This window comes from Typopeltis vanoorti, chromosome 6 (genome assembly GCF_054136105.1).
Source record: "Typopeltis vanoorti isolate ZY-2024b chromosome 6, IOZ_Tvanoo_1.0, whole genome shotgun sequence".
NCBI lineage: Eukaryota > Metazoa > Arthropoda > Arachnida > Uropygi > Thelyphonidae > Typopeltis > Typopeltis vanoorti.
This window is the reverse complement of record NC_143554.1, coordinates 61,310,001-61,323,210: the sequence shown is the minus strand read 5'-3', so window position 1 is coordinate 61,323,210 and position 13,210 is coordinate 61,310,001. Positions and strand designations below refer to the sequence as shown.

Sequence of the window (13,210 nt, the reverse complement as noted above, 5' to 3'; positions counted from 1 at the left end):
AACACTTGTTTTGCTAATCTTTCTTCGCCCATTCTGTTTAAGTGACCATGCCACCTAAGATTAGCTCTGCTAACGCATTCCTGGATGCTGGCAATGAGTTCTTTCCTAATATCCTCGTTTTTAATATGATGCCATCTGTTTATGCCTATAATCTTTCTCAGGACCCCATAGTGTTTTACTTCTGACCCAGCTCTCAGATCCATAAGTTAAATCTGGTTTGAACACTGTCTTGTATACAGCTAATTTAGTGTTCCGACTAATTTCTCTCTTATTCCATCTGAATTTATTCAATTGACTTCCTACCATACCAGCTTTGTTGATTCTTTTGTCTATTTCCATATTTAATTTACCATCTGCACTAAAAATCGTGCCTAAGTAGCTGAAATGTTTTACTTGTTCCACAGGTTCCCCGTTCACAACGCAGTTGACATTTTCAACAATTCTACCTATTTTCATTGTCTTTGTCTTTTTAATGCTGACCTTCATACCATATCTATTACAACAGTTATTCAATTTAGTCAGGTAATCTTGCAAACTTGTAGCAGATTTATTTAGAAGTATAACATCGTCCGCATAAAGCAAAGAGCTGACATTAACACCTCCAATTCTGATATCATGTTTAATACCACTTTCCTTCATAATGTGATCCATATAGATAATGAATAACAGAGGGGATAATGTACATCCTTGTCTCACACCAGATTTAATATTAAACCACTTTCCTGTACTTCCGTCAGCTCTAACTGCTGACTTACAACTCAAATAAAGACTAAGTATTGCTTGATATAATGCCCCATTGACACCATATAACTGTAGTGTATTGAATAGCTTCTCTCTTGGCACTTTGTCATATGCCTTTTCCATATCGACAAAACTTAAATACAGATCTTTGTTATATTCCCATGCTTTCTCAACTATTTGTCGTAAAGTGAAGATCTGATCCTGACAGCCTCTATTTGGCCTGAATCCAGCTTGTTCTTCACCAAGCTTTTCTTCCACAATTCTTCTCAACCGTTTCTCAAGTATGCTTCCATAGATCTTGCCAGGAACACTCAGTAGGGAAATACCTCTGTAATTCTCACATTCAGTTTTATTTCCCTTTTTATATATGGATACTATTAGAGCTCTACTCCAATCATCGGGAATTCGTCCCTCTGCCCAGGCTTTCTGAACTATGCAATGCAGCCACTGTAAGTCTTTTATACCACCATATTTCAGCATTTCTGGTCGAATATCATCTACTCCTGCTGCGTTTACACATTTCAAGCTTTTGATGGCTTTTTCTACTTCAAGTATGGATATGTATTCCTGACTGTATGCCTGTTGAGTGTTTTTTTACCACTGTGCCTATCACTGCTTGTTTCATTTAGCAATTTTTCGAAGTAATTACTCCATACTTCAAGGATATCTTTTTCTCCTGTTTTCATGTCACCTTTATCATCTCTAACTTCTTTTACAGCACTCTTTCCTCCATTCCTAAGCTTTTTCAACAACCTCCAGAATATCTTACCACCTTCTTGATATTTATTTTCTATGTTCTTGCCAAAGTCCTCCCATGACTTTTGTTTAGCTAGTTTTACACAGTGTTTCGCTTTCTTACATTTGTCTCTGTATTCTCTAAGAGCAAAAGCTGACTTATTTGCCAGGAACTTTTGATATGCTTTCTTCTTTTCCTTCACTGCCTCTTTAACTTCCTGTGTCCACCATGCAGTTCTGATTTTTCTATCCTTGCAGACAACCTCACAACATGCCCCTCTGGCTGAATCAATCAGGGTTTTCTTCAAGGCTTACCACTGAATCTCCAAGGTTTGTTTCCTGTTCTCAAACTCTTTCATTTTTTCTTCAATAATCTTTGTGTATTTTAGTCTACAGCTCACATCTGAGAGCTGCTCAACTTTTATTCACTTTAAAACTTTCTCGCATGTTATTCTTTTCAATATGAATTTCAATTTTATCCTGCTCAAGACTAAATAGTGATCACTTCCAATTTCAAATCCTCTGTACACTCTGGTGTCCTGCACCATTGAGAAAATATCACTATCAACAATAACATAGTCAATGAGACTTTTCTTATTCCTTGCCTCTTCTCTCCATGTGAATTTGTGCACATTTTTATGTTGGAACATGGTGTTAGTAATAACTAGTCCATGTCCTGAGCAGAAATCCAACAGGTATTTGCCATTATTATTAGCTTTGCTCTTTTCTCCAAATTTTCCCAAAATATTTTTGTATGTCTGACAATCATTTCCTACTCTGCTTTTTAGATCCCCAACAAGGACCAACTTTTCCTCTTTCATTGTGTCAGTTGCTTTTTCTAAAGCATCAAAAATTCCTCCACTTCTACCTTAGTAAACCTTCTGTGGGACCATAGGCACAAATAAGTCTCATTGTTCAATTCCCCATTCTGATATTTGCCCACATCACTCTACTTGAGATTGCCTGCCATTCAAAATTAGCCTCGTATTTAGTGTTGAATACTATGGCTACTCCTTCTTTTTCTTGATTGTCATTTCCTGAGTATAACATTTTGTATTTATTGCTCAAAAAGATCTCACCAGTTTTTGTCTTTTTTGTGTCGGTCACCCCTATTATGTCGATCTGGTACTTATCTAATTCTTCAGCTAGCTCCATTTCTTTGCCATTCAGGCTTCTTATGTTGATAGTACCGATCTTTAACTCTGGTGATGTTGAGTTAGGGTGTGCTTTCAGATTTGTTCCAGTAGCTGACTTCGCTGTTCGCCCTGGTTCCCTGGCAAAAACAACGGGGGCCTTGTTTAACTGGGCGACGCCCCAGCTGGCATGAAATTTTGTCATGTTGTACCATCATTTTCTATATTGGTTTAAGCCAATAAATATACAATTTGGTCGGGTAAATCCAAAATTGTCAGCCCATCCTCGTTCATTCAATATCCAGGTAGATACCCAACAGGGTTCACCACGAGAAGGTGAGGATTGGACATTAGGTCCAAAGTCCTGGTCGGTTCTACGCATTCCTTTAAAGGCTATGTGGAGGTCTCCTTTCAGTTATACAGCTTTGACATTTAAGCACCCCCATTTAGAAATTTTATTTTTGAAATCCAAGATATTTTTGAGTAGTAAATATACATCTAGGACAATCAATGCAGTCTCATGGATATCAACAAAATGTCTTAATTGTAAATTTCAGGAGATTATATATTCAAGACATTGCCTGTGGTATGTTCATAATTTCTTTTTGAATTTTGTATCTAGGAATTAAATTATACTTAAGAAATTATATTCTTCTTTAATCCTTACCTAAGTGTAAGCAAAATTTGCATGTAAAGTATCTTAACAACTAGTCTAATTGTATATAGAGGCTGTTGATTTCACATCAATTGCCTTAGTATTCCATAAATTCAAAACATTATGGGATACCAAGGCAGTTGATGGTTTCGACTTTTATTGAGGCTTTATCAGTAGGAGCTTGACCCTTGAAGATACCAAGGTTGAATTAAGGTAGAAGTCATATATGTTCCATATACAAGTAATAAAAAGCTGTATCATTTTGTAATTGAAATACTTCAGAACAGAGATAGATGTAAAGTCAACAATCTCTATATACAAGTAGTCTATTTTATGAAGATGCTTCACTTGCAAACTCTGTTTGCTTATACTTTGATAAGAATTCAAGATTATAATTTCTTGTCAAGTATAATTTACTTTGTAACTAAATGAAAGAACTGTCTACATCTAAGAATTAATTTAAGCAATAAAAATGACTGTGGAATCGTTGAGTAATAAATGATAGAGGATGTAATCCTTGAGCGTAATTTATTTTCTGTAATATTCCTTTTATAATGACTTACAATGGATTTTTCTTTATTCACTCTTTTTGATTAAATTGCTGTTCTTTTTAAGGGGACACCCTGAGAGTTGAAACTGAGATTATAGCTTGTATATAATCTGAATGCCCTCAAATTAAATTTTATTGTGTGTGTCATGAGGAACATTGTGCAGGCCATTAATGATCAAATAGAAGAAATCTATTGGTATTCTTTTTGGATGATTGCATAATCATCATCTTTAACCAAAACATTTAGCTCTTCTTGAGTGAGAGGCCACTTGGAAATGTATCACTAATTTGTTGATATCAAATGATAGATGATAATCATGGGTGATTGATGACTACGTGTTTCACGCCTGAAAGTATCTTCAGGACTCGGTGTTGTACCACCTTACCCCAGTCCTGAAGATACTTTCAGGCGCAAACTTTGTTTGCTCACACTTGGATAAAGGATTAAACTAAATTTATTATACTCTAACCAAGTGAAAAAATAAACTTTCAACATCTTTCTCTAAATCCAGAGTAATTTATTAAAAAAGGGTGGCACACCATTTGGCAACTCCTATAGGTAGAGATGACTTGCTGATGCTTCTGCCTAGTATCTCCACTTGGGCCTGGTTCCCACTGAAGAGACCTCAATAAAGGTCGAAACTAGTCTGGGTTGTGGCCCTTCCCTTAATGCATAACATTAGACATATCCGCAAGGAGATGTGTTTTGCATTATGGGAGATACTGAGATAGGAGTGTTGGTAGCTTGGTCCACCTTTGCAAGGAGTGCCTGGTGTTGTACCACCTTACCCCAGTCCTGAAGATACTTTCAGGTGCAAACTTTGTTTGCTCACACTTGGATAAAGGATTAAACTAAATTTATTATTTTATGATAGTAAATTTTTCCATCTTTATTCTTCAAATCAAGGCAATGAAACAAGAAGTTTGTTCTTTCATTTTTATGACAATATTGTAGAAATTATTTTTGCACCATTATTGAATGCATCATCATCATCAAATTCCTGCCATGTACCCTCAAGGGGTGTACAGGATATGATAGTACTACATGAAAAAAATTACATCATTACTAACTTCCTACTTACAATTTTCCTCCAAATCAGTCTGTTACTTATCAAGACTCCAACATTATCAGATCTTATATTTCTATCGTCTAAGGCACTTTGTACCGTATCAATCCACCTATATCTTGGTCTTCCTCTAGGTCGTTTATCTGCCAACCTGGCAGAGAACACTTGTTTTGCTAATCTTTCTTAGCCCATTCTGTTTAAGTGACCATACCACCTGAGATTAGCTCTGCTAACGCATTCCTGGATGTTGACAATGTCAAGTTCTTTCCTAGTATCCTCGTTTTTAATATGATATTGCCATTGATGCCATCGGTTCACGCCTATAATCTTTCTCAGGACTCTCATATCTGCAGTCTTAGTCTTTGGTCAAGTGTTTTACTTCTGACCCAGCTCTCAGATCCATAAGTTAAAACTGGTTTGAACACTGTCTTGTATACAGCTAATTTAGTGTTCCGACTAATTTCTCTCTTATTCCATATGAATTTATTCAGTTGACTTCCTACCATACCAGCTTTGCTGATTCTATTGTCTATTTCTATATTTAATTTACCATCTTCAGTAAAAATCGTGCCTAAGTAGCTGAAATGTTTCACTTGTTCTTAAGGGTCAAAGCTGTATAACTGAGAGGAGACCTCCACATAGCCTTTAAAGGAACGTGGAGAACCGACCAGGGCTTCTGACCTAATGTCCAATCCTCACCTTCTCGTGGTGCAACCTGTTGGGTATCTACTTGGATACTGAATGAACAAGGATGGGCTGGCAATTTGGGATTTAGCCGACCAAATTGTATTCTTATTGGTTAAACTAAAATAAAAAATGATGGTATGACATGACAAAAATTATTGAATACTTGCATTGAAAATCATTATTTCTCCTATCCTCATCCGTCTAGGATGGGTTGAGTCCCCTCCAAAGCCACTAGGTTAACTGCGCGGACCTAAAATCATTATTACCTCTTTATAAATAATGTTTTTTAAATAACATTTATTGAAATAAATATGAACTTTTATTTTTTTATTTTCTTTCCTTGCAAAGTACCATTATATGGATCATCACACTTCAGTTTTAGAAATAAATTTTTCTGTTTTTATGAACAAAAAACTTATGTTAAATTGCATTACTCACTTTCTGATTGTGAAAATTTTTTAATATTGATATTAAAAATATCACTGATTATCATAAATTGATAATCAGTGATATTTCAATAGAAATTTGCCTTCCGTTTAATATTGCAACAGATGATAAATTTTTTTGAACTTTTTTTTTTTGTAGGATGCACTGCTATAATATCCAGTGCTTAAACACTGTAAATATGGTGAAAATGTATGAAATATATCCTATACATACTGATTCAAAATGTATGCTCATTTTAAAGATTTCCAGTTGCATCCTCCTTCACTCTCCCACTCCCAGAACTGAATTATAAATAACTACTCTAATTTTCTGTTTGTCACCCAGAAATATTTAAACTTTCACTAGCTGAAGCAGAAGAAAGTATAAGCAGCTCAAAGATAACAAGGCACCAGATACTAGTGAAATATTGGCTGAAATCATCAAATATGGCAGAAGTGAATTAACCACTCATATACATAAGCTGGTAAATGTAATATGGGAAAAAGAAGAGATACCCACAGAATGGAAAGAATTGGTAATCATTTCTAGAGAAACTGGAAAAGATAACACAAACAGAACAGTAATATTAGGATATGCAAACAATATATGCCTTGTTAGAGAAAATGCTGAAGACATTAAAATAACATTTAGAAAACTCAAAACTGCTGCTGAAAAACTGGGATAAAATGGAATGGTTAAATGTATGCATAAATCTCAATCAAGAGGAAAATTACCAGTTTACCATTGATAACCTGAAATTTAAAAATCCTGCTTCCTTCAAATATCGTGGAACATTGATTATTTTTATTACATTGATAATAAAATTAGTACAGAAATAAAAGCTAGAATACATGCATCCAATAGGTCTTATCATTCACTACATCATTTACTAGCTACCAAAATTCTGTCAGGCAGAGTTAAAATGGAATTATAGTAGACAATCATTAGACCTGTTGTTTTATCTGGAGCATAACAGGCCAAGATGCAAAAGCGTTGCAGCTCTTTGAAAATAAGATCCTCAGAAAAGTTTATGAACCTGTAAGAGGTTGTACAACAGGTGAATGGAGAAGACATAATCAAGAACTATAGGAACTCTATAGATCCAACTTCTACCTGATGAAATCAGAGTTTGCAGATTGAGATGGCTTGGACACGTTGAGAGAATGGCTAGACAAACATTCAAGAGAAGCCTGATGGAAAGTGACCTAGAGGTGGACTGCAAATGCACTGGGAGGATAATGTCCAGAAAGACTTGGTTGAGATTGGAATCCAGGACTGGAATGAAAGAGCTCAAGACAGAAAGGAATGGAAGAAGTTGGTGCATGCAGCAAAGAACCTTAGCAGTTTGGCAAGCTGAAGAGGAAGAAGCTGTTATCCACTGTTTAAACATTGATATGCAGAAGATGGCCATGACACGATGAGTGAAAATTCTATTCAATAAAGTATGTTTCTTTTGCTGCCATAAGTGTTTGAAACAATTTATTAATGTCGGCTTATGTTCCTTTTAAAAGGCAAGAAATCCATACTGTTTCCCTTACAGTCTGTATTAATAATGAAGAATTGAACATTCGAGTTAAACACAAAAAGAAAAACAAAAATTGCTGAGGCATAATATCAGGAAGTGATTGAATGATTTATAAAACGTACTAACTGTCCTAATAGAAGATAAAAACATCTGTGATAGTCTTTTTTTCTTTCTTTCTTTGGCAAAAGAGGATAAAATTTTCTTACTTCCTTGCTTAGTTCTGAGTTACTCTTAGTGAAAAATTTGAAATAACATGAAAATTTGTAAATTTTACCAGAAAAAACGTTGTAATAGTGGCTGCAATTTCATTTCGCAAATGATTTGTACAACTATATTAAGTTTGTCCTTTTTTTTTGTCCTTTTGTGATAATTAACAAAGTTTGATTAGCTGTGTAAAATGTTCTATAGAATTTTTTGGTTTTTTGCAGAACATTTTGATTTTAGCACTTATAAAGTCAACAACAAACTGATACACAGAAATCTTAATATACAGTATTGTGTACCCTTCTGCCAAATAATTACCACTGTTCACACAATATTGCTAATGCTCAAACAAGGATTAATTGATAAAAATTTATGTTGATCACTTTAAAAAAATTAATGTTATAAATCTGAAAGTAATGCATCGTGTTGTATTCCTCATAGCTTCAATGGATCCCTTGGAATTAATGAGACAAATGAGAGAAGATGGGCTTACCTTAAAGCAAAATGTTTTAGGGCATCGACTTGATCCCTCACAAGATAATCAGGTACCCTTTAAGTTTGTTTGTGTTGTTATCTAATTATACCTAACTTAGTGACCAAAAGGAATAGTGTTTTGTGAGCTTGAGGCTGAGAATATTCTGAGACTATAACAAGTGAATTTTTTATGAGTGTTTGTAATATAAGTACACTACCAATTTTCTGGCACCCTTTGTTTCAGAGTCTTGCTGCCATTTTGCTGTACCAACCAAGGTTATCTAATTAAAATAATAATAACAGTACACCTCTGACCCACTACTTATACCCCTCCCATATCGCCAAAGCACAACAGACTGCTATAAACAAATATTATGTGAAAATTAAATAACTTAATGAAATATATACATTAGTACATATTTATCAGTATAATATAAATTAAAACAGGATTATTAATTGCTGTACTGACATTCTTTGCAACATTCTTACAATAATACTGCTCCCAAAGCAGCAAAATTAGAATTTTACTGAGATTATAGAGCTAACCACAAAGAGTTAGAAGTAGAATTCTGCTGGATTAATGTCTGTTTCATAGTAAATTCTAAACGAATTTTATCAGCTATGTTATTTGGAAGAGATTTAATGACTCTTTCTATATGGCATATGTATAGATATATATATATATATCATCCAGTTTATTAACAGTTCTAGGTGCTACTGCAAAGTTTAAGCCTTTTATTAAGTAATGAAAGTTCACTGTTATTTAGGGTGTGATCAGATAGGTTGATCACATGAGCATTGCCTGCATGTAGTTGGTCACTCCTCGTCTCACTTGTTTGTTGTTCACTGTTAGTTATTTGCCAGGGGAAGAGATATCCTGATTGTTAGATTCGTATGATTAGCATTCAAATTTTGCCATTGTTTTGAAATATGAAATTTAGCATTAAGTTTTTGCTTTACAGAATATGTCTAGCTGAATTATTAGTGATTCTTTCAAGCACATTCATATAACTAGAGAGAGAGAGAGATCAGATTGTAAATTTAAAACTTGATTTTGGGTCATTGCTAGGTTTTTGCAACCTGTTTGGATTTGTTCCCTAAGTATTGCTTTCTCCGTACATGCATAGATACAAAGTGCTTTGGTGGAAGTAAATTTCTTTTTCAGCTTGATGCAGTTAGGAATAAGATTGTTGTCTCTGCACCTCTTCAAAAAAGCCAGCCGATTGATCAAAAGTGAAACATGTAGCTTACCATAATAATTGCAAATCTTGTGAGTAATATTTTCATGGATTATGAGAATCGTTTCCTTCATGGTGTTCAGAATTCATTATAAAAATTATGGAAAAATCTGTTTTTATATGGAGATGGCAGGGTTTTACTCCTGGAAACTCAGGCATTTCATTCCGCAAAGATGAACACACATCTACTGACATAAAGCACTTACTGGATAAGGAAGACAATGGGAAACCATCTTGTTCTCTAATTCCCTAGTGAAAGATGCATTGCTACCCAACCAACTATTTACTTGAGGAGAGAGAAAGATAAGGGGGAACAATAATTAAGAGTTTTTATGTAATATTAGTATATTATGTAATATTTATATTGTGTAAAACAAACAAAATACATAAAATGTATATACTGACTGAAAGGAACATCCCTCAAAAAAAAAAAAAAAAAACCCACACACCTGTACATAACATATATGAGGTCTGATACATCAAAAATGAGAATAATCCTATAGCTTGGGAATGGAATGAAGAGTGGGCGGGGAGAAAGAAGAGGTGGTTATAGAGCATGTTCTAACCTGTCACTGTGAGACAAGGCTTAACTCCATTGCTTTATTCGGTATGAGTAACACAATAGAGTTGACGGAAACCTTTCAATTATTGACTGAGACTTATGGTGAAGAATGCACGTCTCATGCACCTGTTTTTGAATGCCGCAAATGATTTCAGATGGCAGAGAAAGCATGAAAGATGATGATCACCCAAGCTGCCCATGCACATCAGTTACTGATGACTACATTAAAAAAGTGTGAGATGTGATTTGAAAAGACAGAAGGTTGGGTGTTCGAGCTGTAGCTGAGAAAGTACATTTGGACAGGGAATGTGTTTGTCGCATTTTAATGGAAGAATTGAACATGAAAATGGTTTGTGCAAAAATGGTTCCAAAAATGTCAGACGTTGCAAGGAATTGTGTTTGGACCTTTTGCAATTAAGGATGAACAAGATTTGTTGAAGCAATTTGCTGAATTTGGTAATTACTTGTGGTGAAACTTGGATTATTTATGTATGATCCGGAAACCAAGCGACAATCAATGTAGTGGAAGTCAGCAACATCTCCAAGACTAAAAAAAAAACGCATGAGTCGTTTGAAGTTCCACATTACAATACCTGGATATCAAAGATATCCAGGGTATTGTAATGGTAGAGTAGGTTCCCAGCGGCCAGACACTAATTCAGCAGTATTACCTTCAAGTCTTGATGAAATTGTGTGAATGCGGGAGAAGGAAACAACCAGAATTGTGGAGAAACGTTGGATTTTGCACCAAAACAATGCGCCAGCCCACAACGATTTGTCTGTGAAGCAGTTTTTAGTTAATCACAACATCACTTTGCTTGAGCACCCATCCTATTCATCAGACCTGTCTCCCTGCGACTTCTACATCTTACCAAAGATCAAGTTGATGCTCAAAGGAACCCATTTTTTGTCAGTATAAGATGTCAAAGCAAAAACAGTGGAGATCCTCAACTGCCTTTCAGAAAATGATCTCCAGAATTGCTTTGAACATTGGCAACATCGTATGCAGCTGTGTGTTAACTCAGAAGGGAACTATTTTGAAGGAGATCATAGTTGATTTTCTCAATTTGTTAAATAAAAAGAGATACATGTAGTGTCTCGTTTTTTTCTGTGTCAGACCTTGTATAAAGAGAATATCATACTAAACTTCAGTTACATCACAAGTTAATCCAATTAATTTGTGATGTAACCATTGAACTGTCCATTCAATGAATTGTAGTTTCATTTGTGAAACTTGTGAATATTGTGTTGTTAATTGCTGTTCAGTGAATTGCTTTTTCAAGGAACTGCCTTTTGATTAACTGCTTTTCAGTCAATTTTCTGTAACCAATGGGAGTATTATGTTTTTTCCTCCCACAAAACAAACAAACTAAAGTATACATATATGTTTTTTAACAAATACAGTACACTTTGTAGAGTGAGAGAGAGAGGATTAACTACCCTATAGTATGACCCTATTATGACATATTAGGTGGTAGGTGAATTTCATCGTCCAGTGTAAGATCACTGTTGTACTTATTGGAGGCCTGAAGTGGCTTGAAAAAGTTCCGTGTTTGGGCTCTATAGCAGGCTAGACCAGACAAAAATTCCTCCCACAAAACAAACAAACTAAAGTATATGTATACGCTTTTTAACAAATACAGTACACTTTGTAGGGAGAGAGAGGATTAACTACCCTATAGTATGTCCCTATTATGACATATTAGGTGGTAGGTGAATTTCATCGTCCAGTGTAAGATCACTGTTGTACTTATTGGAGGCCTGAAGTGGCTTGAAAAAGTTCCGTGTTTGGGCTCTATAGCAGGCTAGACCAGATAAAGATGAATCTAAAAAATTCAGAAAAAAAATTATAAAAATTAATAGAAACACGAAAAAATCCATATCCCATCCATGATACTATACAACCTTTCATAGTAGGAGGCACATAAACAAAAAAATATGGTTTATGTGAATCCAGGTTACTTTTGCTATGACACGCTGTTGAGTCTAACACATTAAGTGAAAAATGAAGATGATGTGATTTGTAATTGTTGTATTATCATCTATTATATTAGATTTTTCTTCGTCAAAATATCTCCTACTTATACACTTTGTTCATTGCATGATTCATTCTCTTGAAGCTGACTACTGATAGCTGAAATATCAATTATTTCATCTGGAATTAACTCTAATGGTTTTGATCCTTCAGAATTGCCACTTCCTAATTTTTGTCTAATAAATCACTGTCTACTAGATCTGCAATGAACATTGAAGATTTCTTTTCCCTTGAAGATTAAAACATCTCCTAGATTAAAGGTGGTACTATTTATTAATCTGATGTTTTAATTTGACACTTACAAATCAGTGTGCAGCTTCCATCATTATATTTCATGTGTTTTGCATAATCTCTGATGTTAAATTATCACATATTAATCCTCTCCTAATTTCTAACTTCTCCATATTGTTTTTTTTTTCTTTAGCTTCTTTCTATTTTTAATAAATATTTAAATTAAAAATTATAATCCAGCTTCCTTACTCTAAGTATAACATTTAACAATGTTGAAAAGTTTTCTTATTATAAATCATGTTAAAAAAACCAGACTTATTCAATTATCATTTTCCACAAACTTCAAACAAAATACAGTTATAGAAGAAAAAAAAAAAAAAAAAAAGCATAGGGATGATGCAGATAATCATAAAAAGATGCATTTTATGATAGCAGTCATGTATAGTGATATCATTTATTATTACAGCACTTAAAGTCTCCATAGCTCAGTCATTATTGACATTTTTTTTGGTTGGAAAAACCAGGTTCAAATTTTGTGTAGTATGAAAAAAAAAAATTTTAAAGGGCATTTCATCTTTGGTTTTTCATCCCTCAAAACAAACTGGCCAAAGAATACATACAGTTTGCAGGCAGAATTATATTATAACCACTAGCAATATATTTATTTAATAAGATGGTGCCATACGGGGTGCTTAAGGATCAAAGCTATATAACTGAGAGGAGACTTCCACATAGCCTTTAAAGGAATGCAGAGAACCAATCAGGGCTTCTGACCTAATGTCCAATCCTCACCTTGTGATGCATCCTGTTGAGTATCTACCTGGATACTGAACAAACGAGGATGGGCTGGCAATTTGGGATTGGCTTAAACCAAAATTTCAAATGATGGTACAATATGACAGAATTTCATGCCGACTGGGGCGTCGCCCAGTTAAACAAGGCACCTA

The 13,210-nt window shown here is 34.5% G+C and overlaps 1 protein-coding gene across 1 annotated transcript in view; it reads left to right on the top strand.

The window, feature by feature from the left end:
- The window catches only part of LOC150105490 (corepressor of RBPJ and splicing regulator-like), a 146,115-nt gene that overhangs the window by 92,480 nt on the left and 40,425 nt on the right, over nucleotides 1–13,210 (top strand). Inside the window, exon 8 of the mRNA XM_090393970.1 lies at nucleotides 8,165–8,268. Coding sequence (XP_090250096.1) covers nucleotides 8,165–8,268 — 104 coding nt within the window. The remainder of the gene's footprint in view (nucleotides 1–8,164; nucleotides 8,269–13,210) is intronic.